At 41.1% G+C, this 25057-nt stretch overlaps 1 protein-coding gene across 3 annotated transcripts in view; it reads left to right on the top strand.

The window, feature by feature from the left end:
* Positions 1–25057, top strand: part of LOC124606676 (cholinephosphotransferase 1) — a 179663-nt gene that overhangs the window by 33062 nt on the left and 121544 nt on the right. For 2 of the 3 annotated variants that reach the window (XM_047138691.1, XM_047138690.1), the window contains exons 4-5: positions 16494–16597; positions 18029–18160. In XM_047138691.1, the coding sequence (XP_046994647.1) occupies positions 16494–16597; positions 18029–18160 (236 nt within the window). The remainder of the gene's footprint in view (positions 1–16493; positions 16598–18028; positions 18161–25057) is intronic. The other variant, XM_047138692.1, reaches the window with a different exon arrangement.

Here is a 25057-nt window from a genome sequence, read left to right as displayed (position 1 = left end):
AAGTTCAAGGCAATCGTAAAATGCGTTTTAGACTGGTACGTGCCGAGTAAAACTGTGAGGGACGGGAAAAACCCACCGTGGTACAACAACAAAGTTAGGAAACTACTGCGAAAGCAAAGAGAGCTCCACTCCAAGTTTAAACGCAGCCAAAACCTCTCAGACAAACAGAAGCTAAACGATGTCAAAGTTAGCGTAAGGAGGGCTATGCGTGAAGCGTTCATTGAATTCGAAAGTAAAATTCTATGTACCGACTTGACAGAAAATCCTAGGAAGTTCTGGTCTTACGTTAAATCAGTAAGTGGCTCGAAACAGCATATCCAGACACTACGGGATGATGATGGCATTGAAACAGAGGATGACTCGCGTAAAGCTGAAATACTAAACACCTTTTTCCAAAGCTGTTTCACAGAGGAAGACCGCACTGCAGTTCCTTCTCTAAATCCTCGCACAAACGAAAAAATGGCTGACATCGAAATAAGTGTCCAAGGAATAGAAAAGCAACTGGAATCACTCAATAGAGGAAAGTCCACTGGACCTGACGGGATACCAATTTGATTCTACACAGAGTACGCGAAAGAACTTGCCCCCCTTCTAACAGCCGTGTACCGCAAGTCTCTAGAGGAACGGAGGGTTCCAAATGATTGGAAAAGAGCACAGATAGTCCCAGTCTTCAAGAAGGGTCGTCGAGCAGATGCGCAAAACTATAGACCTATATCTCTTACGTCGATCTCTTGTAGAATTTTAGAACATGTTTTTTGTTCGCGTATCATGTCATTTCTGGAAACCCAGAATCTACTATGTAGGAATCAACATGGATTCCGGAAACAGCGATCGTGTGAGATCCAACTCGCCTTATTTGTTCATGAGACCCAGAAAATATTAGATACAGGCTCCCAGGTAGATGCTATTTTTTTTGACTTCCGGAAGGCGTTCGATACAGTTCCGCACTGTCGCCTGATAAACAAAGTAAGAGCCTACGGAATATCAGACCAGCTGTGTGGCTGGATTGAAGAGTTTTTAGCAAACAGAACACAGCATGTTGTTATCAATGGAGAGACATCTACAGACGTTAAAGTAACCTCTGGCGTGCCACAGGGGAGTGTTATGGGACCATTGCTTTTCACAATATATATAAATGACTTAGTAGATAGTGTCGGAAGTTCCATGCGGCTTTTTGCGGATGATGCTGTAGTATACAGAGAAGTTGCTGCATTAGAAGATTGTAGCGAAATACAGGAAGATCTGCAGCGGATAGGCACTTGGTGCAGGGAGTGGCAACTGACCCTTAACATAGACAAATGTAATGTATTGCGAATACATAGAAAGAAGGATCCTTTATTGTATGATTATATGATAGCGGAACAAACACTGGTAGCAGTTACTTCTGTAAAATATCTGGGAGTATGCGTACGGAACGATTTGAAGTGGAATGATCATATAAAACTAATTGTTGGTAAGGCGGGTACCAGGTTGAGATTCATTGGGAGAGTGCTTAGAAAATGTAGTCCATCAACAAAGGAGGTGGCTTACAAAACACTCGTTCGACCTATACTTGAGTATTGCTCATCAGTGTGGGATCCGTACCAGGTCGGGTTGACGGAGGAGATAGAGAAGATCCAAAGAAGAGCGGCGCGTTTCGTCACTGGGTTATTTGGTAACCGTGATAGCGTTACGGAGATGTTTAATAAACTCAAGTGGCAGACTCTGCAAGAGAGGCGCTCTGCATCGCGGTGTAGCTTGCTCGCCAGGTTTCGAGAGGGTGCGTTTCTGGATGAGGTATCGAATATATTGCTTCCCCCTACTTATACTTCCCGAGGAGATCACGAATGTAAAATTAGAGAGATTAGAGCGCGCACGGAGGCTTTCAGACAGTCGTTCTTCCCGCAAACCATACGCGACTGGAACAGGAAAGGGAGGTAATGACAGTGGCACGTAAAGTACCCTCCGCCACACACCGTTGGGTGGCTTGCGGAGTATCAATGTAGATGTAGATGTAGGGAAGGTGGTTTGGGGATTCCATAGGGATGAACTAAGAGGTTACGAAGGTTAGGTGGATGGCGGAAAGACACTCTTGGTGGAGTGGGGAGGATTTCATGAAGGATGGATCTCATTTCAGGGCAGGATTTGAGGAAGTCGTATCCCTGCTGGAGAGCCACATTCAGAGTCTGATCCATTCCCGGAAAGTATCCTGTCACAAGTGGGGCACTTTTGTGGTTCTTCTGTGGGAGGTTCTGGGCTTGAGGGGATGAGGAAGTGGCTCTGGTTATTTGATTCTGTACCAGGTCAGGAGGGTAGTTGCGGGATGCGAAAGCTGTTTTCAGATTGTTGGTGTAATGGTTCAGGGATTCGGGACTGGAGCAGATTCGTTTGCCACAATGACCTAGGCTGTAGGGAAGGGACCGTTTGATGTGGAATGGCTGGCAGCTGTCATAATGGAGGTACTGTTGCTTGTTGGTGGGTTTGATGTGGACGGACGTGTGAAGCTGGCCATTGGACAGATGGAGGTCAACGTCAAGGAAAGTGGCATGGGATTTGGAGTAGGACCAGGTGAATCTGATGGAACGAAAGGAGTTGAGGTTGGAGAGGAAATTCTGGAGTTCTTCTTCACTGTGAGTCCAGATCATGAAGATGTCATCAGTAAATCTGTACCAAACTTTGGGATGGCAGGCCTGGGTAACCAAGAAGGCTTCCTCTAAGCAACCCATGAATAGGTTGGCGTACGAGGGGGCCATCCTGGTACCCATGGCTGTTCCCTTTAATTGTTGGTATGTCTGGCCTTCAAAAGTGAAGAAGTTGTGGGTCAGGATGAAGCTGGCTAAGGTAATGGGGAAAGAGGTTTTAGGTGGGGTGGCAGGTGATCGGCGTGAAAGGAAGTGCTCCATCGCAGCGAGGCCCTGGACGTGCGGAATATTTGTGTATAAGGAACTGCCATCAATGGTTACAAGGATGGTTTCCGGGGGTAACAGATTGGGTAAGGATTCCAGGCATTCGAGAAAGTGGTTGGTGTCTTTGATGAAGGATGGGAGACTGCGTGTAATGGGTTGAAGGTGTTGATCTACGTAGGCAGAGATACGTTCTGTGGGGGTTGGTAACCAGCTACAATGGGGCGGCCGGGATGATTGGGTTTGTGAATTTTAGGAAGAAGGTAGAAGGCAGGGGTGCGGGGTGTCGATGGGGTCAGGAGGTTGATGGAGTCAGGTGAAAGGTTTTGTAGGGGGCCTAAGGTTCTGAGGATTCCTTGAAGCTCTGTCTGGACATCAGGAATGGGATTACCTTGGCAAACTTTGTATGTGGTGTTGTCTGAAAGCTGACGCAGTTCCTCAGCCACATACTCCCGACGATCAAGTACCACGGTCGTGGAACCCTGTCTGCCTGAAGAATGACGATGGATCGGTCAGCCTTCAGATCACGGATAGCCTGGGCTTCAGCAGTGGTGATGTTGGGAGTAGGATTAAGGTTTTTTTTACGAAGGATTGAGAGGCAAGGCTGGAAGTCAGAAATTCCTGGAAGGTTTGGAGAGGGTGATTTTGAGGAAGAGGAGGTGGGTCCCGCTGTGGCGGAGGACGGAACTGTTCCAGGCAGGGTTCAATTTGGATAGTGTCTTGGGGATTTGGATCATTAGGAGTAGGATTAGGATCATTTTTCTTCGTGGCAAAGTGATATTTCCAGCAGAGAGTACGAGTGTAGGAAAGTAAATCTTTGACCAGGGCTGTTTGGTTGAATCAGGGAGTGGGGCTGAAGGTGAGGCCTTTTGATAGAACAGAGGTTTCGGATTGGGAGAGAGGTTTGGAGGAAAGGTTAACTACTAAATTAGGGTGTTGTGGTTCCAGATTGTGTTGATTGGAATTTTGTGGTTTTGGAGGGAGTGGAGCTGGAAGTGGGAGATTGAGTAGATGGGAGAGACTGGGTTTGTGTGCAATGAGAGGAGGTTGAGGTTTGTTGGAAAGGTTGTGAAGGGTGAGTGAGTTGCCTTTCCGGAGGTGGGAAACCAGGAGATTGGATAGTTTTTTGAGGTGAAGGGTGGCATGCTGTTCTAATTTGCGGTTGGCCTGTAGGAGGATGCTCTGAACAGCCGGTGTGGATGTGGGAGAGGAAGGACTTAGGATTTTTATTAAGGATAGGAGTTGACGGGTGTGTTCTTTGGCTGAGTTGATGTGTAGGTGAAGGATTAGGTGGGTGAGGGCAATGGATTGTTCAGTTTGGAATTGGTATAGGGGCTGATGGAAAGAAGGGTTGCAGCCAGAGATGGGATCTTTAAGTGTGAGGCCTTTGGGGGTAATGCCAAATGTCAGACAAGCCTGAGAAAATAAAATATGGGAGCGTAACCTGGTTAGGGCGAAGGCATGTTTGCGGAGGGAATGTAAATAAAACGTAATGGGGTCGTTGTGGGGGTGTTGTGAGGGTGACATGGTATTAGAAGGTGGAAAGTGTAACATGAGGCTGAAATGAAAATGAAAATAAAAATATATGGGGAGAGATAAAGGTGAACTAGAAAGCAACTGGAGATCTGATGTGAAAAAAGGCGAAAAAGTGTTGGTTAAAACTGGGCTATGTTGATCCTGTGGTGAAATTAGGTTGGTATACAACGATGTGCACAAAGGTTAGGTGGTTGTGTTGCCGCCAAAACACGTTAAAGGATGGAGAAATTCGGGAAAATTTCGAAAAAACTGCGTGTAAATGTATTAAAAATAGTGGTTTTGTGGTGGCAGATTATGAAAATGAGGCTAACAATTGTCTGACGAAGAAATAATGACGTTAAAACCTGTGGGAAGTGGCTAAAAATGATCAGTGATGTGGGAAAAACGGAAATGGAAATAAAGCGAAAGTTATTAGAACTAGCCGAAATGGTTGTTTAATAGATGAAAGGAACTGTTTGTGAACTAGAAACGGTGGATTTTATAGCAGCGGTAGTGTTGAAAGCGGAAAAAAAATAAAAATTTTTTGGTTATGGTTTGGAAGTGGGTTACGTATTATTGAGTATAAATAGGTGGGATAAAATTGTATAGTAGATTAGAGTAAAAAGGAGAAGGTGAATGCAAAGTGAAACTAGTGGCAAAAACAGAGAGAGAAAATAAGACGACAGAAAAGATTTCGAAATGCAACAGTGACAATAACAAACGTAATTGTTGGGTTCAAATTAATGATATGGATATAATAGAGGGAAACATTCCACGTGGGAAAAATATATTTAAAAACAAAGATGATGTGACTTACGAAACGAAAGTGCTGGCAGGTCGATTGACAAACAAACACAGACATACACACAAAATTCAAGCTTTCGCAACCCACGGTTGCTTCGTCAGGAAAGAGGGAAGGAGAGGGGAAGATGAAAGGATGTGGGTTTTAAGGGAGAGGGTAAGGAGTCATTCCAATCCCGGGAGCGGAAAGATTTACCTGAGGGCGAAAAAAAGACAGGTATACACTCGCATACACACCCATATCCAACCGCACATACACAGACACAAGCAGACATTTGTAAAGGCAAATAGTTTTGGCAGAGATGTCAGTCGAGGCAGAAGTACAGTGGCAAAGATGTTGTTGAAAGACAGGTGAGGTATGAGCGGCGGCAACTTGAAATTACGGAGGTTGAGGCCTGGCGGATAACGAGAAGAGAGGATATACTGAAGGGCAAGTTCCCATCTCCGGAGTTCTGACAGGTTGGTATTAGTGGGAAGTATCCAGATAACCTGGACGGTGTAACACTGTGCCAAGATGTGCTGGCCGTGCACCAAGCCATGTTTAGCCACCGGGTGATCCTCATTACCAACAAACACTGTCTGCCTGTGTCCATTCATGCGAATGGACAGTTTGTTGCTGGTCATTCCCACATAGAAAGCTTCACAGTGTAGGCAGGTCAGTTGGCAAATCATGTGGGTGCTTTCACACGTGGCTCTGCCTTTGATCGTGTACACCTTCCGGGTTACAGGACTGGAGTAGGTGGTGGTGGGAGGGTGCATGGGACAGGTTTTACACCGGGGGGGCGGTTACAAGGGTAGGAGCCAGAGGGTAGGGAAGGTGGTTTGGGGATTTCATAGGGATGAACTAAGAGGTTACGAAGGTTAGGTGGGCGGCGGAAAGACACTCTTGGTGGAGTGGGGAGGATTTGATGAAGAATGGATATCATTTCAGGGCAGGAGTTGAGGAAGTCGTATCCCTGCTGGGGAGCCACATTCAGAGTGTGATCCAGTCCCGGAAAGTATCCTGTCACACATGGGGTACTTTTGTGGTTCTTCTGTGGGAGGTTCTGTGCTTGAGGGGATGAGGAAGTGGCTCTGGTTATTTGATTCTGTACCAAGTCGGGAGGGTAGTTGCGGGATGGGAAAGCTGTTTTCAGATTGTTGGTGTAATGAATCCTACTCCTAATGATCCAAATCCCCAAGACACTATCCAAATTGAACCCTGCCTGGAACAGTTCCGTCCTCCACCACAGCGGGACCCACCTCCTCTTCCTCAAAATCACCCTCTCCAAACCTTCCAGGAATTTCTGACTTCCATCCTTGCCTCTCAATCCTTCTTAAAAAACCTTAATCCTACTCCCAATATCACCACTGCTGAAGCCCAGGCTATCCGTGATCTGAAGGCTGACCAATTCATCGTCATTCTTCCGGCGGACAAGGGTTCCACGACCGTGGTACTTGATCGTCGGGAGTATGTGGCTGAGGAACTGCGTCAGCTTTCAGACAACACCACATACAAAGTTTGCCAAGGTAATCCCCTTTCCTGATGTCCAGACAGAGCTTCAAGGAATCCTCAGAACCTTAGGCCCCCTACAAAACCTTTCACCTGACTCCATCAACCTCCTGACCCCATCGACATCCCGCACCCCTACCTTCTACCTTCTTCCTAAAATTCACAAACCCAATCATCCCGGCCGCCCCATTGTAGCTGGTTACCAACCCCCACAGAACGTATCTCTGCCTACGTAGATCAACACCTTCAACCCATTACATGCAGTCTCCCATCCTTCATCAAAGACACCAACCACTTTCTCGAATGCCTGGAATCCTTACCCAATCTGTTACCCCCGGAAACCATCCTTGTAACCATTGATGGCAGTTCCTTATACACAAATATTCCGCACGTCCAGGGCCTCGCTGTGATGGAGCACTTCCTTTCATGCCGATCACCTGCCACCCTACCTAAAACCTCTTTCCCCATTACCTTAGCCAGCTTCATCCTGACCCACAACTTCTTCACTTTTGAAGGCCAGACGTACCAACAATTAAAGGGAACAGCCATGGGTACCAGGATGGCCCCCTCGTATGCCAACCTATTCATGGGTTGCTTAGAGGAAGCCTTCTTGGTTACCCAGGCCTGCCATCCCAAAGTTTGGTACAGATTTATTGATGACATCTTCATGATCTGGACTCACAGTGAAGAAGAACTCCAGAATTTCCTCTCCAACCTCAACTCCTTTCGTTCCATCAGATTCACCTGGTCCTACTCCAAATCCCATGCCACTTTCCTTGACGTTGACCTCCATCTGTCCAATGGCCAGCTTCACACGTCCGTCCACATCAAACCCACCAACAAGCAACAGTACCTCCATTATGACAGCTGCCAGCCATTCCACATCAAACGGTCCCTTCCCTACAGCCTAGGTCTTTGTGGCAAACGAATCTGCTCCAGTCCCGAATCCCTGAACCATTACACCAACAATCTGAAAACAGCTTTCCCATCCCGCAACTACCCTCCCGACCTTGGTACAGAAGCAAATAACCAAAGCCACTTCCTCATCCCCTCAAGCCCAGAACCTCCCACAAAAGAACCACAAAAGTGCCCCACTTGTGACAGGATACTTTCCGGGACTGGATCAGACTCTGAATGTGGCTCTCCAGCAGGGATACGACTTCCTCAAATCTCGCCCTGAAATGAGATCCATCCTTCATGAAATCCTCCCCACTCCACCAAGAGTGTCTCTCCGCCATCCACCTAACCTTCGTAGCCTCTTAGTTCATCCCTATGGAATCCCCAAACCACCTTCCCTACCCTCTGGCTCCTACCCTTGTAACCGCCCCCGGTGTACAACCTGTCCCATGCACCCTCCCACCACCACCTACTCCAGTCCTGTAACCCGGAAGGTGTACACGATCAAAGGCAGAGCCACGTGTGAAAGCACCCACGTGATTTGCCTACTGACCTGCCTACACTGTGAAGCTTTCTTTGTGGGAATGACTAGCAACAAACTGTCCATTTGCATGAATGGACACAGGCAGACAGTGTTTGTTGGTAATGAGGATCACCCTGTGGCTAAACATGCCTTGATGCACGGCCAGCACATCTTGGCACAGTGTTACACCGTCCAGGTTATCTGGATACTTCCCACTAATACCAACCTGTCAGAACTCCGGAGATGGGAACTTGCCCTTCAGTATATCCTCTCTTCTCGTTATCCGCCAGGCCTCAACCTCCGTAATTTCAAGTTGCCGCCGCTCATACCTCACCTGTCTTTCAACAACATCTTTGCCACTGTACTTCTGCCTCGACTGACATCTCTGCCGAAACTCTTTGCCTTTACAAATGTCTGCTTGTGTCTGTGTATGTGCGGTTGGATATGGGTGTGTATGCGAGTGTATACCTGTCCTTTTTTCCACCTGAGGTAAGTCTTTCCGCACCCGGGATTGGAATGACTCCTTACCCTCTCCCTTAAAACCCACATCCTTTCGTCTTTCCCTCTCCTTCCCTCTTTCCTGACGAAGCAACCATTAGTTGCGAAAGCTAGAATTTTGTATGTTTGTTTGTGTTTCTATCGACCTGCCAGCACTTTCGTATGGTAAGTCACATCATCTTTGTTTTTAGCTACAATATAGCAGGTCAGCAACTGGAAGCAGTTAGTTCCATAAATTATGTGGGAGTAGGCATTAGGAGTGATTTAAAATGGAATGATCATATAAAGTTGATAGTCGGTAAAGCAGATGCCAGACTGAGATTCGTTGGATGAATCCTAAGGAAATGCAATCTGAAAACAAAGGAAGTAGGTTACAATACACTTGTTCGCCCACTGCTTGAATACTGCTCACTGGTGTGGGATCCGTACCAGATAAGGTTGATAGAAGAGAGAGAAGATCCAACAGAGAGCAGCGCGTTTCGTTACAGGATCATTTAGTAATCGCGAAAGTGTTTCGGAGATGATAGGTAAACTCCAGTGGAAGACTCTGCAAGAGAGACGCTCAGTAGCTCGGTACGGGCTTTTGTTGAAGTTTAGAGAACATACCTTTACTGAGGAGTCAAGAAGTATATTGCTTCCTCCTACGTATATCTCGTGAAGAGACCATGAAGATAGAATCAGAGAGATTAGAGCCCACACAGAGGCATACTGACAATCTTTCTTTCCGCAAACAATACGAAACTGCAATAGAAGGGAGAACCGATAGAGGTACTCAAAGTACCCTCCGCGGCACACCGTCAGGTGGCTTGCGGAGTATGGATGGAGATGTAGATTGCCTGATCTCTTTGTTGTTTTCTTGTTGATTGATAGAGGTTTGTTTTAAAATTGCTTTTTATGTCTTTTTGAATAGATTTTTCACCACTCTCTTCTATCTTTATTCCACACAAGGACACCGATGACCTTACCATTTAGTGTCTTAAAACACTAAAACTAACAACCCTATTTACCCAACTATGAGCTGAGGCTTTTTCCCAAATTCGTCATACAGGATCAACTTACACTCACAAATTAAACTATTGCTGCTGTAGTCATCATAACAGATTAATATAAGGGTTGTCTTACATTTAGTAACTGAGGTCACATGCAGGTTTAATCTGAAGAATTCGTAAAAGTTGGTGGGGAATAGACAGAAACTTGGCCAATCACTGGAACAGACATGGGGAGGAGAGTGGTGAGCAGGCAGCAAATTTTATTGTGCTGTCGTCCTTGGGAGTGTATACTGCTTGTGCTTCCATCTAGAGCAGTGTGTCGCTTACCTCGACTTTTTACGAACATCGGACTATGTTTAAACCACAGTTTTCCTGAATCTATTTGTAGTCAGAATTTTATTGACTTCTATATTAAACAAATACTCAACAATGGTATATGCTTCTACAGGAGACAAATTAATGCTAACAAAAATATGTCCTCACAGAGCATTTGAAATGTGCCACTACAAATGAAACATGAGCTTCAACAGTGGGCGTAAAGTTACTTCTGCTCTACAGCACTTCTGATTTTCGAGGTGGACAACAATTGAAATTTGAAATGTCACAATTTCTGCCTGCTTGGTTGTATGGAGCCAAGAGGACAAAATACTGTTATCATTCAATTTGCTTATACTATCACCATTGTATGGACTGTTAAATTGTAGCAATTTATAATGGATGCAAATTACAGCCGTGCCTCATGACTTAAGAGTTTGAGTTCAAGATTGGTTCATGTAGACAGTGTGATGCTAATTTTAAGTTAACGATAATTCATGAAGCAGAGGCTACAAACAGCTGTGCACCAGGAGGAAAATTTGGTGTCATGGAAGTAAATGTTCATATGTGGTACCAGATAGAGAAAAATTAAAGAACACCATTTACAGATGCTGTACTTTCAAGAGACCATAGCAGAGAAGATTAATGAACTGGAAGAGCAAGTTTTTCAGTACATGCAAGAGAAACGGAGTGAAACTGTCCCTGCTATTTGAGGAAATATCTGAATGAAGGCACTGGAGGTAAAGAGGAATTTTCCAAGTGCATGCGTTGCGGAATTCCAAACAAGTACTGGCTGGTGTGTGAACATTATGAAGAGGGCAGGATGTATGTTATGGCACAGAACAATGCTAGTGCAGTGGCAAGCCATGCTTATCAGCATCTTACATTAACCCCTCCACACCCAATATTTTAAAGAATCGAACACCCATATTTATGATGTCACATCTCATGAACTAGGTGTTGTACGTGTATATAATTCTGCAGATACATTCAGTGGTATATGTGGATATTGTCTGCAAATATGTTGTGAATGGAGTTAGTAGTAAAGAAGTAATAAATTAAAATGTAGTGCTTGATGGTGAAGTTTTACTGTTTGAATAGCAGAACTACAGTAAGCGATGAACTTTTTTCCTCACACTATTGTTTGGGATGTGTCAATGACAAAAGTTTCAAAAAGAGTTTGAAATTATGTGTGAAATTTGATTGAAGTGGCTAAGTGTTCTAATTCTCAAATATTTGATAAATATAATCTAAGTAATTTGTGCCCATGGTTTCTGCTGCCTCACAACATGTGCACTGTTTACAACTTTAATACTGAATTATTGTGTTTTAACCATTAACATAAGATTGCTCGTGTTAAGTAGTAGATTACTACAGCAGTCTATATTTTTAAATTCAGTGAATAATCACATGAAGTACTGAAAACCACATTTTGTTGCCCCTAGAAGCACATTACATAGCCAACATGCAACTGAGATTGAGTCACCAACAGTATTGCAGATAAGCAGTCAAAGGAAATGGCATGATTATCTGCTAGGTCATATATGGGCAATGTGGATCAGATGCCTATATATTTTGATATGCCGTCAGATGTTACGGTCAGTGTGGGAACTGTTGAAAGTGTTCCTGTAAGAAGTTCTGGCAATGAAAAGGCCTGAATAATTGATTAACGGTAATGCTGAGTGCACTAGCAGATGGAAGGAAGCCACCGCTGCCCGCCGCCACCCCCCCCCCCCCCCCCCCCCCCCACACACCACACACACACACACACACACACACACACAATCATTTCTTTGCAGGAAAATTATGCCGAAAAAGAACTCCCAGTGGGATTTATGCTTGGATGCCAGAAAGGGATGGATGACAAATGACCTGATACTGGTTTGGTTGAAAATTGTTTGGAACAGAATACAAGGTTCTTTGATTAATAGAAAATAGAAGAAGAATGTCATTGTTGTATTCTTTCAGGAAACACCTCAGTCAGGAAGTTAAAGATCTGATAGCAAGGACAACACAGATTTTGCGACATGACCTCGCAAACTTTAAGTAATAAATGTTTTGAGTAAGTATTTAACAGCCCACCTGTGGCAGCCTTACAGTGAATAGCTTTGTCGAGGAGACCATGCCCTCACTCCATTGGGGGGTGGGGTTAAAGAAACCTTCAGTATCCATGTTAAGCTGATGATCCTTACTTCATAGGGATAGAATCTCAAGTGAATCTGTTATGAAAGTACTCAAAAACTGCTGCATATCAGCAGGTGGTTGTGATTAAAAATATACATGGTATAGTGTTAACTTTTTCAGGTGGATACTTTATCAACAAAATGATTTTCAATGTTGATTAGTCAGAACACGTGAAAAATAAAAAATTCTTAAGCATTCGCGTAAAAAATAATGTACATCATCTTCTATTGAGGGTCATCTTATAGTCAGGTTAATACAGTAACTAACGTTGGTGCATAGACTCGAATAGTTGCCACGGCATATCTTTTTTGTTTTTAAAACAGGCCGTTCTTCAATATCTGTGATATTTCTTTTATATATCTTGTTTGCAGCAAAGCCTTCTTTTAAATTACGTCCCTGCCCTGTCCCTGCATAGTGCAACACAACCTGATTTTAGTTCTATTTGGTCTTCTTTTTCACCTGTCCTTGATATGATGTAATTCCTGTTCCAACTTCATTCATGTATCTTTGGACCCTAAATAAAAGGTAGTAAAAGTAGTTGTATTTCCAAGGTCAATGTTACTAGCTGTTTAACCGATCTTTATATTGTAAAGTGCGCTATAGAATTAATTAGTTGTACCTCATAGTCTGAAGTCATCGCCAAAGTTTCCTGTCCGCTATTACAACATTCTTTCTCTTGTGCCAGAATAATGGTGCCCCAGGAACTTACACATGGCAGTAGGACCTCTACAAATTGTATCCCTGCTGCTGCAACTTGCCAGTGCCCAAATAGGTTGGCAAGGCACATGAACAATGTGAACGTTGACAGAGCTATTTCACAGCAGTGTCTAGATCTCAATGCCTCTGAAATCCAGCTTAGCATTAACGCCATCAGACTGATACTGATCACATGTCAGTAGAGCTCTCAAAGCTCCAGTCAGTATTGTCACTTAATTTCGAGTCAGCTTTGTAATACCTAATACATATGGTTGAAAGGGTAGGAGACTTTTGACAAATCTGCATAGTGGGTTGGTGAGCAACCCGTCATTTTGTCCCCTCACAAAGTAGCCTATCGAGATTTTTACCATACTTTATGGGCACTAACAGCTTTATACCATGAAAGTCTAGACTGAGTGTTGAGAGTTATCCTGGTTGGTTCCCTTTATCCTCATGATGATGTAATTAAGGGCTCTCCTCTCCACTTGTCAGCAGAGTGTTCTTTTGCTGAATATGTAACTGGCTGTTATTCCATTGACTCATTATTCCTTTCTGTTGTTTCTAGCTTTGTTAAGTTGTTGTAGTGGTCCCTGCTACTGCTTATGTGTTTACTCTTTTCCTGTAACAGGATCCAAGCAGGCTTGTGATGCTGGGACTCTTGTGAATAGGGCAGCTGTAGTAAAGTTGGTGGTTGGAACTAAGTGTAAAAAAAACTTTGGACAGTCAAGCTGACCTCCTGATTGCGGTGTACGTGAATCTGGTCACTATGACAAATTGAGATCATTTTAGCTTAGCTTCATTGCCCTTACAAGGGGAGAGTCTGATATGTGGGTCACCAATTTTGATAGAGTTTTGCAAAGACATTCCATATTCAAAATGAAGAGAGACGTGTTTCAGCTTTTTGCTAGACTCTTGAGTAATTTTCAAAAAAATTGAGCTCAAAGTTGGTGGCTGAAAATCGTATTTTCAATGCTATTCATCGAAAGATCATCAAAAAACAAACGGTTTGCATAAATACAATGTGGGATCCAAGCTTTATAACGTCAGAACTATAAACATTTTTGTGTTTTCATTTTGCAGTGTTGGTACCCATCATTGTTGCATCTAGCAGAGTGGTTGTGGTTCTCCCCTCCACCCCTTCCAGGTGTATCTGATAATATTCTGATAATTGGAATACTTTTCTTTGCCCCCTTTTCCAGTAAAACATTGGGAGATGTGATTAATAATCAAATAAGTGTCTATAATTTATTTGCAGTTCTTTTCATTGTGATACATAGTAATACACTGAAGTATATTATTGTGTAATCCTAACTGATCAGCTCTTCATGAGTATTTTTGCAATCCGTGGGGTGAAAGTTTAAGAAACAGGCAAAACATAAATATTTCCCACACCATGCGCATAACTTGAACAAAATCTTACTGTATTGACATGTTTTCTGATTCATTGTCTGTGGAAGACATATCTAATTCACATTGCTAAAAGCAGAGCAATCAGATATCGATATGGATGCATACCAAGTGCATAAAACCATATCTTGAAAGACAGGCACAGACAATGATTATATATGAACACATGAATTTTTGTAGCATCTGCTGGAACTTGTAATACTTTGCTTTGCCGTGATGTTGCATTAGTTTGAAGTTGTGCAATGAAATTCTTTACCTGTTGGAAAAAGTAAACCTCATACGTTTGAGAAAGAGATACATTATTGTGGTATCACTTTCACAGTTCACAGTATTGTCCATGATCATCCTATCATTGCATGTCACATCAATTTGCCCATCCCATGAATTTAGTATTAGGCACAATTTATTTTGCTGCACATAAGGTGTCACAATGTGATCCAAATCTGATTGGTATAGTTGGGAGGTCAACTTTCCCGGTTTTAGCATGTGACGAAAATGTTTCCCTCTGGAGACCTTCAACACCTTGAGGACTTGAGGAGACCCGTTGACCAAATGTTCTATTGGGTTCTTGCAAACACAGGAACACTGTTGGAACCACAGTCGCAGTGATGGAATATTGCCCAGTGTAGGATTGTGTAACTTTATTCAGAATTTTTGTACTATGTATCATGATCGAAGTAAATGCATTACATGTACTTATTTGATTATTAACCACACCTACTGACATGTTATTTCAAAAAAAGGCAAAGAAAAGCATTCTGGTTATCAGAATATTACCAAACACACTGAGAAAAAATCAGATCAAAACAAAGCTGTGACCAAGAATTGAACATGGAGATCAGTGGTTTGATAGTCTAATGCTTCAACCGCTTGGACACCAACTTGTTCTGCTAGTTATGAGAATGACAGGTGTCTGAGCTACAGCAGGATAACACAATAATGTTAATAACTTGAACATTATTGATTTTGGACTCCACATTATTTTGTAGGTGATCTTTTGATGTAGAGCATTGAAAAAACAATTTTCCATCATCACCTCTGACCTTGAGTTTTTGAAAAACTCCATAGTGTCCTGCAAAAAACAAAAACATGTGTCTCTTTATTTTGAATGTAGAATGTCCTTGCAAAACTTGATGTACATCAAGACCCACACGTCGGACCCCTTGTTAACCTTGTAGCTATCTCCTGTGTCATGAAGAGCCTCCGGAATGCTACACTTATAGTGTTACTATAACATGGTCCCATATTTCAATTGAAAATTGTTTGTATACTGTTCAAAGGCAGTTAAATGGTTGATTGGAGATCTGCCCTCTATTTTAAATGATGATAGGACAAGTGTAGCATTTGTTTTGAAATTTTTTTGGATATTGGGGCTCATCCCTATCTTATAATGGAATAGTTCTCAATGATTGCATTGCTGACAACTTTCCATAGACCGTAAGATTACCCAAACAAATTTATTAATGCCACGTTAACTAAAAAAGTGTTAGTTATTTTCATTTTGTGTAAGTTACAGAATTCCGTTACATGTGCTTAGCCTACAGTACTACAATTTCCTTCTCTTGCATTAATGTCTCTTAGCTAGTAGAATGTACTCAATTCAGTAATATCTTTTCTTTTCTCATCTAGTGAAGTTAATAATAAGCGAGTTATATTCTTGGCCTCAGAACTAGGAGTGGTGACTGCATTAATTTCTTATACTGTATTTTGCTGTTGTTGTTTTCATGTTTTGTTAGTTTGCCCTTTTTTTTTTTTTTTTTACAAGTAACTACGTTCTTATTAAGACATATTCTGTAACACTGTCACACATACTGATGTCTAATTGAATAAAGATTGAATAAGTAAAGGCCCTGTTTGCCTGTCCAAATTTACATTTTCTGCATTTTCAAGTCTTGATTCTTCGTTCTCACCCATGCAGAAACCCACTGAAGGTGATATTGCAGCATCCGTTTCACTTGCTGCACAAGAAATTTTTTTCTGTTCTGTGTGTGTGGGGGGGGGTTCATATATGAAAATCTCAGGGCTCATTTCTCATGCAGTTGCTCTTAGTTTGTCTCTCCCCAAAGTGATAACATTAATTCCATTTTTAAATCATTTCTCTCACTTTTTGTTTGTATTATTAATTTTTTAAAATTAGGATCAATTTTTTTTTTATAAAAAGAACAGAATTTTTTTGTTTTTGAAATTTTTAGACATCATCATAACTTTGACACTTCCCCCAATCCTTGCATAGTTTCTTGATATTTGTTTTAAAATTTGAAAAATAATTAATTCATGCACTTGCTATTTTCCAGGTACTCTACGATTTGGCAAAGTTGATGTAACCGAAGCACAATTTACTATCATACTCATTCATTTAATTTCTTCAATATTTGGGCCAAGTGTGTGGATGACACAGGTAAATTCAGTGAAATATCGTAGCTTAGTTATACTTACGTTTCTAATTTAATTTCTGTAACCAGCTTACATACATTTTTCTAGAAGAATTGTATATAGTCAGCTGTTGAACTTGTTGCCTTGCCACAATTGTGTTTTACATTAACTTCAATCTATCGTATCATAATCAGACACACACACACACACACACACACACACACACAATTTCTTAAGTTAGATGTAATATCATTTATGTTTATTTTAATCATTAAGTGCAAATTTTTGCAATTGTACAAGCTTAAAATTATTTTTATGTGAATTATTTTATTAACAAAATAAGTTCCTACCTCAGCTGGCATCTTGTTCATCAGACATGATGTTGTTTCTTGAGAAGTCATGAATAGCCTTAATGAGTAAATTGTTGTGATGTATGATATAATGAATTATCTTTCCTCAGTTGGCAGTTATTCTGACAGCTTCCATATTGAAAGTTTGGTCTTGTGGGTGATTTGTCCACATCAAGTTTCTCTTCAAACTTCTATTACTTCAGTACGTGATGTTTCTACCTCTTTGCCGGGATCTTGACCACAAGACTTCTGGTGTGCCTGGTTGGCCTAATCACCCAGAAGATTTTCACTTTCAATTACAGTGGCCACAAAACGCTGTAGAATTTGTTGGAACAAAACCATAAATACTTTTATGCACCTGAAAACCATCTGTGTTTTGGAGATGGTTCCTAAAGCATTTTGGAGATGGTTGCTAAAGTATTTTATATGTTAATTCTTTATGGTTTTTCCTTACCCACACCCCACAGGAAGTAATGTTCTCTATTGATAGACACACTTTCAGGAAAAGAGCGTGCTTTAATGCTTTAAATTTTGTGCTTCTAACAGTCTCTTTAATAACTTTTGTTATAGTTTTAATGTTTTTTCAGTTTTGTCTTTCCTGTTAATCATCATTAATTTCTGTATGAATTGTTTCAAGAAATTTCCTTTGCACTTAATTTTATTTATAATGTTTGTTTCAGCATTATTATGTTTCTGACTGTAGCCAGGTGATGTCCTGTCCAAGGATTTTGGTTACTAAGATATCCAGATATGAAAGACATCGTAACTTGAATTCCTTGCGTTATTCTGCATGTGTGTGCACTAAATGATTTTCTTGTGATTATTCTTGTGAGTTTGAATGTAGACACACAATTTATTTTTAGATAATTGTATTTTTACACACACACACACACACACACACACACACGAGAGATGAATGATGAGACTTACAGTTCCACAGATTCATGAAATTTTGTTGTCACATTACCCATTTTTTTCCAATTGTGACCATTATGTTTGTTACATTAAATTACACATCCATTTCATGCCTGTGACAAAAATCTGTTTGATGTATTTTTGTTTTTATATTTTTCCATTTCATGTGATCATTTGAACTCTTTTTACAGATCCCTTACACTAGTTATGAAATGAAGTATTTACTAGGATTCTCGACCATTATTGTTGCGTCTGTAACACTCTACAAGAACTTTGTAGTCATTTTTACTGGCGGTGTAGGCAAAAATGGCTCAACAGTTGCCGTAAGTCAAGGAAAAAACATGCTTAGATTATGAATTGTAGGTTCTCTCCATCTTTCACTGACTTCTAACTGTGCAAAAGTACAATTAGATACAGTAAAAGATTAATGGTTGACAGTTAATGGAAAAACTAAAAGGTAATGCACAAAATGTTTCAAAATGACAAGTTCGTAATCAGAGTACATCCAGCAAAAATGAGATAGTTTTTAGTTGAATAGTGATTCCTTTTACACAGAGTTCTCTTACAGTGTCTTTACTTTTCATCCAATTGTTAAAACAATAAATTACAATAATTAATCTCTTAAACTTTTATGCATCTGTTAGGTGTGACGAAAATTTGATTAATTCTTCAGTATTAATAGTACATCGGCAGTCACAGTTCTCCAGAACAATATAAAAAAATTCTTCAGGTGATGTTTGAAAGAATTCTAGTGCAAAATTGCTATGATCAGTATAAAAATGTAGGCCTACATTGTATTGATTATAAAGTGCCTGTGATAGAGTACATAATGATAAGCTTATGGAAATTCCCAAAAGAATGGATATAGATCACAGAGACATCTGCTATATAGAGAATTTATGTTGGGATCGGAGAGCGCATGTTAACTTCGATGACGAGGTCACCAACTTATTTATTATCCATGGAGAAGTCCAACAAGGGTGCATTCCTGTTATTCAGTTTGTACACAAAGTACAGGGCTATTACAAATGATTGAAGCAATTTCATAAATTCACTGTAGCCCCATTCATTGACATATGGTCACGACACACTACAGATACGTAGCAAAACTCATAAAGTTTTGTTCAGCTGAAGCCGCACTTTAGGTTTCTGCCGCCAGAGCGCTCGAGAGCGCAGTGAGACAAAATGGCAACAGGAGCCGAGAAAGCGTATGTCGTGCTTGAAATGCACTCACATCAGTCAGTCATAACAGTGCAACGACACTTCAGGACGAAGTTCAACAAAGATCCACCAACTGCTAACTCCATTCGGCGATGGTATGCGCAGCTTAAAGCTTCTGGATGCCTCTGTAAGGGGAGATCAACGGGTCGGCTTGCAGTGAGCGAAGAAACGGTTGAATGCGTGCGGGCAAGTTTCACGCGTAGCCCGCGGAAGTCGACGAATAAAGCAAGCAGGGAGCTAAACGTACCACAGCCGACGGTTTGGAAAATCTTACGGAAAAGGATAAAGCAGAAGCCTTGCCGTTTACAATTGCTACAAGCCCTGACACCCGATGACAAAGTCAGATGCTTTGAATTTCGGCGCGGTTGCAACAGCTCATGGAAGAGGTTGCGTTCGGTGCGAAACTTGTTTTCAGTGATGAAGCAACATTTTTTCTTAATGGTGAAGTGAACAGACACAATGTGCGAATCTGGGCGGTAGAGAATCCTCACGCATTCGTGCAGCAAATTCGCAATTCACCAAAAGTTAACGTGTTTTGTGCAGTTTCACGGTTTAAAGTTTACGGCCCCTTTTTCTTCTGCGAAAAAAACGTTACAGGACACGTATATCTGGACATGCTGGAAAATTGGCTCATGCCACAACTGGAGACCGACAGCGCCGACTTCATCTTTCAACAGGATGGTGCTCCACCACACTTCCATCATGATGTTCGGCATTTCTTAAACAGGAGATTGGAAAACCGATGGATCGGTCGTGGTGGAGATCATGATCAGCAATTCATGTCATGGCCTCCACGCTCTCCCGACTTAACCCCATGCGATTTCTTTCTGTGGGGTTATGTGAAAGATTCAGTGTTTAAACCACCTCTACCAAGAAACGTGCCAGAACTGCGAGCTCGCATCAACGATGCTTTCGAACTCATTGATGGGGACATGCTGCGCCGAGTGTGTGAGGAACTTGATTATCGGCTTGATGTCTGCCGAATCGCTAAAGGGGGCACATATCGAAATTTTGTGAATGCCTAAAAAAACTTTGAGTTTTTGTATGTGTGTGCAAAGCATTGTGAAAATATCTCAAATAATAAAGTTATTGTAGAGCTGTGAAATCGCTTCAATCATTTGTAATAACCCTGTATTTTTCAGCAAGCACCTAGTGATACAGAAAAAGTCATAAACATTAATGTAGTCTCCGCCTGTAACATTCCCCATGCTGATGTTACAGTATGTATTGCTGTAACTTGTACGATCTTGAGTAATCTGTCAACACAGTAGGAGATTACAGCCATAATTTTGGTCTGAATTTTACCACCAAAACGACACAGTTTTTGTGTTTTACAAAACAGCCCAATTCCTTTACAAATGCAAATCTACGGTTCATGGCTTCTTAATACAGAGTGTAGACAAGTTTAAGTGTCCTAGTATGTGGGTCTATGAAGATTGCAGATCATACGCGGAAATAAAATGTCACATAGAGAATACCCATAATGCCTTCATTAAATTTAAGAAAATTTTCTCAGATACAGACCTAGTGACCTAAATTTGTTTGGTGAGATGTTACATTACATTTGGTCTGTACTTCCATATGGTGCTGACACTTTAGTATGATGACAGCGAGGAACACTGAGGCCTTCAAAATGTGCATTTGCTGCAGAATGCATACAATACTATTGACAGCAAGAGTAGCTAACGCTGAAGTACTGCAAAGAATACATAAAACAGCAAGAAATTTTAACAATGTTTAAAAGAAGAAACACTCACTACCTCGGACACATCTTACTGAATACGAAGTACCAAATATATGCTTTTTCAGTTGATAATACAAGAAAAAAATTAGGGTAAAAGAAGAAAGCGATCAAAAAGAATATCTTAGTTAGATAAAATTAAGTGGTGGACAGATTACCAAGTGCAGATCAACTACAACATAAGACAGTCCATAGAATAAAGATGCATTGTGTGATCACCAACATCCATCAATGGATAGGCAGAAGAAGAAGAAAAGCATTTTATTATGTCCGCAAGAAAGTTGAAATCTTACTGACCAGGCACAGCATTTATCTCCATGATACCAAATTGGTCCATTAAACAAACACAGATTGACTTTTGTTTAGACACTGGTGTGCTGTGATCATTTGTATGAAATACATGACTAAGTGAGGTGGCGCAGTGGTTAGCACTCTGAACTCGCATTTGGGAGGGCGACGGTTCAAACCCGCATCCATTACTTCCCCAAATCACGTCAGGCAAATGCTGGGATGGTTCCTTTGAAAGGGACCGATGATCTTACTGTTTGGTCCCCCTCCCCCCCCCCCCCCCCCCCCCCCCCCCCCCCCTGCCCTCCAATTGCAAAACCGGTCAGTGTAACATTATTAATGCTTAGTGCAATACAGAGAGCAGAGACATTGTTCCTGTTTCAGTGTAATGACAAAACATTGTACTGCTAACATGTTCAGCTTCCCTTGTCTGTTAAATAAGGACAACAAAAAAGGTGTCAGTCTTATGATGTCTTCAATACCAATTTCAAATGTTTGGAATTTTCTTAACCAGCATTGAAAACCATGTTTACTTGAGATGTTGATACTGCAGAACTATTGGATTCAGTATCAAAAGGTACTGGAGTGTTCCTCTTTCCAAGTGCTACATGGAGTTCTCCAACCAATGATGACTCTTTTCCAAAAAATAAAATTTAATGAGGATAAATTACTCAGTATAGTACTAAAGTATTCATATGTTTATGTTGCCAAATAAGTGTAATTTCAGGTAAATTTAAGCATTTTAAATACTGAACTGCATTGTGCAGAGTTAAACGTCTGCCATGTTCCTAATGAATTCAATTACCTCAACATGTGCATTACTTTTTAGTTTATCCAGTTTTCTCAAAGCTGCAGAGGACTTAAAAATCAATTTTTAATCTTACTAATACATGGTTGAAGTCAGTTGATTTATATTGAGGTGGCAGTTAACCCTCCTTTGCTTTGGGTTGGCTTTTTCATCAGTTTTTTAATTTTCACTGTAACAACCTGAAGTAAATGCATTGCTTAAGCACTTGCTCCTACTAAAAAAGAAAATTGTGTAGTTTGTACTACTAAATGTGTCCTGAACAATGGTTGCTTTCATATTTTCATCTGTAATGGGTATTGTTGTAGGCAAGTGGTGAATACCAACTTCTTGGTGAAGCTGTTGTGGTCTCATATCAGCAAATAAATACGAGTGCAGTACTGGTTTTTAAACTTCTGCCAGTACACTATTGTTATATTTTATAATTTGACCTCCCACAGCAACTGTGTGTGTGTGTGTGTGTGTGTGTGTGTGTGTGTGGGCGCGCGCGCGTGTGTGTGTAAGACAGAGGGGGGGGAGACAAACAATAAATTTTTCAGACAGAACTTGATCAACAGTCACATCTGACACTTTTGTGTGTTCCATTAACAACTATTGATCAAATTGGTATTCTCTCAAATACCTTTACTGTATTACTTGTTTACTCATGGCAGACAGTCCACAGATTGTACTTTTGACTGTTTTTTACTTTTGAGTTATTACTAATTGTGCAGAGAGAGTGTTTGTATGACTCATAAGTATTGTCCTTCTCTCTTGTTCCATGTTTTATGTCAAAAATAGTGAGCAAGATGGTGCAGTGGTTAGCACAATGGATTCACATTCAGGAGAGCCATCCATATTTTTGTATATCTAAAGGTAGATTCTATGATGATCCCTTTGAAAAGGACACAGACAATTTTCTCTCCCCCCCCCCCCCCCCCCCCCCCCCCCCCCTCCGCCAAAGATTACCTTGTGCTCTTTCCCCAATGATCTCATTGTCAATTTTGTCAATGGGATGTTATACTCTTTTTATCTTCCTTTTTTCCTTCAAAAGGTATCTGAGATGGGGGGCAGGGGGAGGGGGGGTTACCATTCTGGCTTTCACATACTCATTATTTTAGTTGCAGACAAGGACTTCCAGGTGCATAAATAGGTTAACACTAGTGTATTAAGCCATGTGTGAATGGGATAAATTTATGGAAAAGAACAGTTCAACCACTTCATTTAGTTTCACCTTTCAGATATTTTAAATACTGATTTAAAACAATGAATTTGCACGCATTTCTTGGAACATTAAAAGCTGTGTGTCTTCTTCGTGAAATTACTATGAAATATGTTTTCCAAATTCTTTTTTGTTGTATTGTCATGAAAGATCATGTTAGCGTGCCTGAAATATGAGGGTTAGTTAAGAATTATCGAGACATTTTTAAAAAACTTATTGCAGTAGTCATACTGCGTTCCGTGAATGCATGCTTGAGTACGTACTACAGTGGGGACGTGTGCATCACTTGACATTCATTGCAACAAGTGAGCTGGTAGTGACAGCATAAGCATATCCACCCCACTAGCAGTTTGCACAAAAGAAGAACAAAGGGCAGTGATATGATTTCTTTGCCCAGAGGAAGTGAAAGTGGCTGAAATTAATCATAGACTGTTACACAGTACGGGAACAGTACATTACAATGGGCAAATGTTTTTGAGTGGATTGAGAAGTTCAAAAGTGGCCGGACAAATGTGATGCACAAACAGGAAGCAGGGTGCCCGTCAATGACAACAATGGCTGACAAAGTGATGCAGGCCCAATTAATGGTTTTGACAAATAGGCGGGTTACTATTGATTGCATAGTGTTTGCATTGAACATCAGTCATGGTTCTGCTTACACTATCATCCATGATGAACTTGGCTTTGATAAAATTTGTATGTGATGCGTGTCACAACAACTCATTAAAGATCACAAACTCAAAACGTCTTGAGATCTGCCAACACTTGCTTGATCCTTACAGAAGAGAGGGCAAGTCATTTTTGGAAGGAATTGTGACCTGTGATGAAATATGAGCTCATCACTATGAGCCAGAATCAAAACGCCATAGTATGGAGTAGAAGGAACCCGAATCACCAGTGAAGAAAAAAATTCAAGTCTGCGGCATCGGTGGGAAAGGTTATGCTAAACATGTTTTCGGATGCAAAGGAGCCTGTACTGGAAGATTACGTGGAGAATGGAAAAACCATCAAGAAAGAATGTTACTGTGCACTGTTGACTAACGAACTTAAACCAGCAGTTTGCAGCGAACAACGAGGTTGTGTGTCATGAAAAGTGTTGGCTATTGCATGCTAATGCCTATCTTCACATAGCTTGTCTCACCCATTCAGAAATTGGATTTTGACCTGCTGGAGCGTCCACCTTACAGTCCAGATCTTGTTCCATCAGACTTTCATTTGTTTGGGCTGCTGAAAGACACTTTGTGAGGTCATTGATTTTCCTCAGACATACAGGTGAAGGAAGCGGTGTATCAGTGACTTTGCAACCAACCAAAAACCTTCTTTTCGGCAGGAATCCATAAGCCTGTGGACTGCTGGACCAAGTGCATTTCAAAGAAGGGAGACTATATTGAAAAACAATGTGTAAATTTTTGAAGTATATAAAGTTTTGTATGAGGAGTCCAGATAATTTTTGACTTACCTTCATATTTTCACGTGGAAATAGGTCATGTTTGTGAAAGAAAACCTTTCTGTGGTGTGTGTGTGTGTGTGTGTGTGTGTGTGTGTGTGTGTGTGTGTGTGTGTGTGTGTGTGATTGATTTAGAAACAACATTCATTTTTATGTATTTACCTTCATGGGTATTGCGTGGAAGGTGTTGACCGAAGCCATTTTATAACATATTTAATTAGATTTTGTTGAGCATTTCTGTAATAGACTGTGTTTGTATTGATTAACAAAATGAATGATGAAGTGTATAACCCTCCTTTAAATTGTCTTAACCCCCACTTCTTCTTTAGTTTGTTAGATTTACCAAACTGAAGATTAATATTCAAGACTTGGTGAAACAAGTGTTTTGTTGGTAACCTCCTTCGTCAGTCAGTTATGTCATTGGGATTCTCCCAACAAATGTTAATAAGGCATATGCCAACCTAGCAGTGAGATTTCTGTGCTTATTGCACTTAAAAGCATTCCAGGCACATTTTGC

The sequence above is a fragment of the Schistocerca americana genome, chromosome 3, assembly GCF_021461395.2.
Source record: "Schistocerca americana isolate TAMUIC-IGC-003095 chromosome 3, iqSchAmer2.1, whole genome shotgun sequence".
NCBI lineage: Eukaryota > Metazoa > Arthropoda > Insecta > Orthoptera > Acrididae > Schistocerca > Schistocerca americana.
This window is presented reverse-complemented; position numbering and strand designations above follow the sequence as displayed.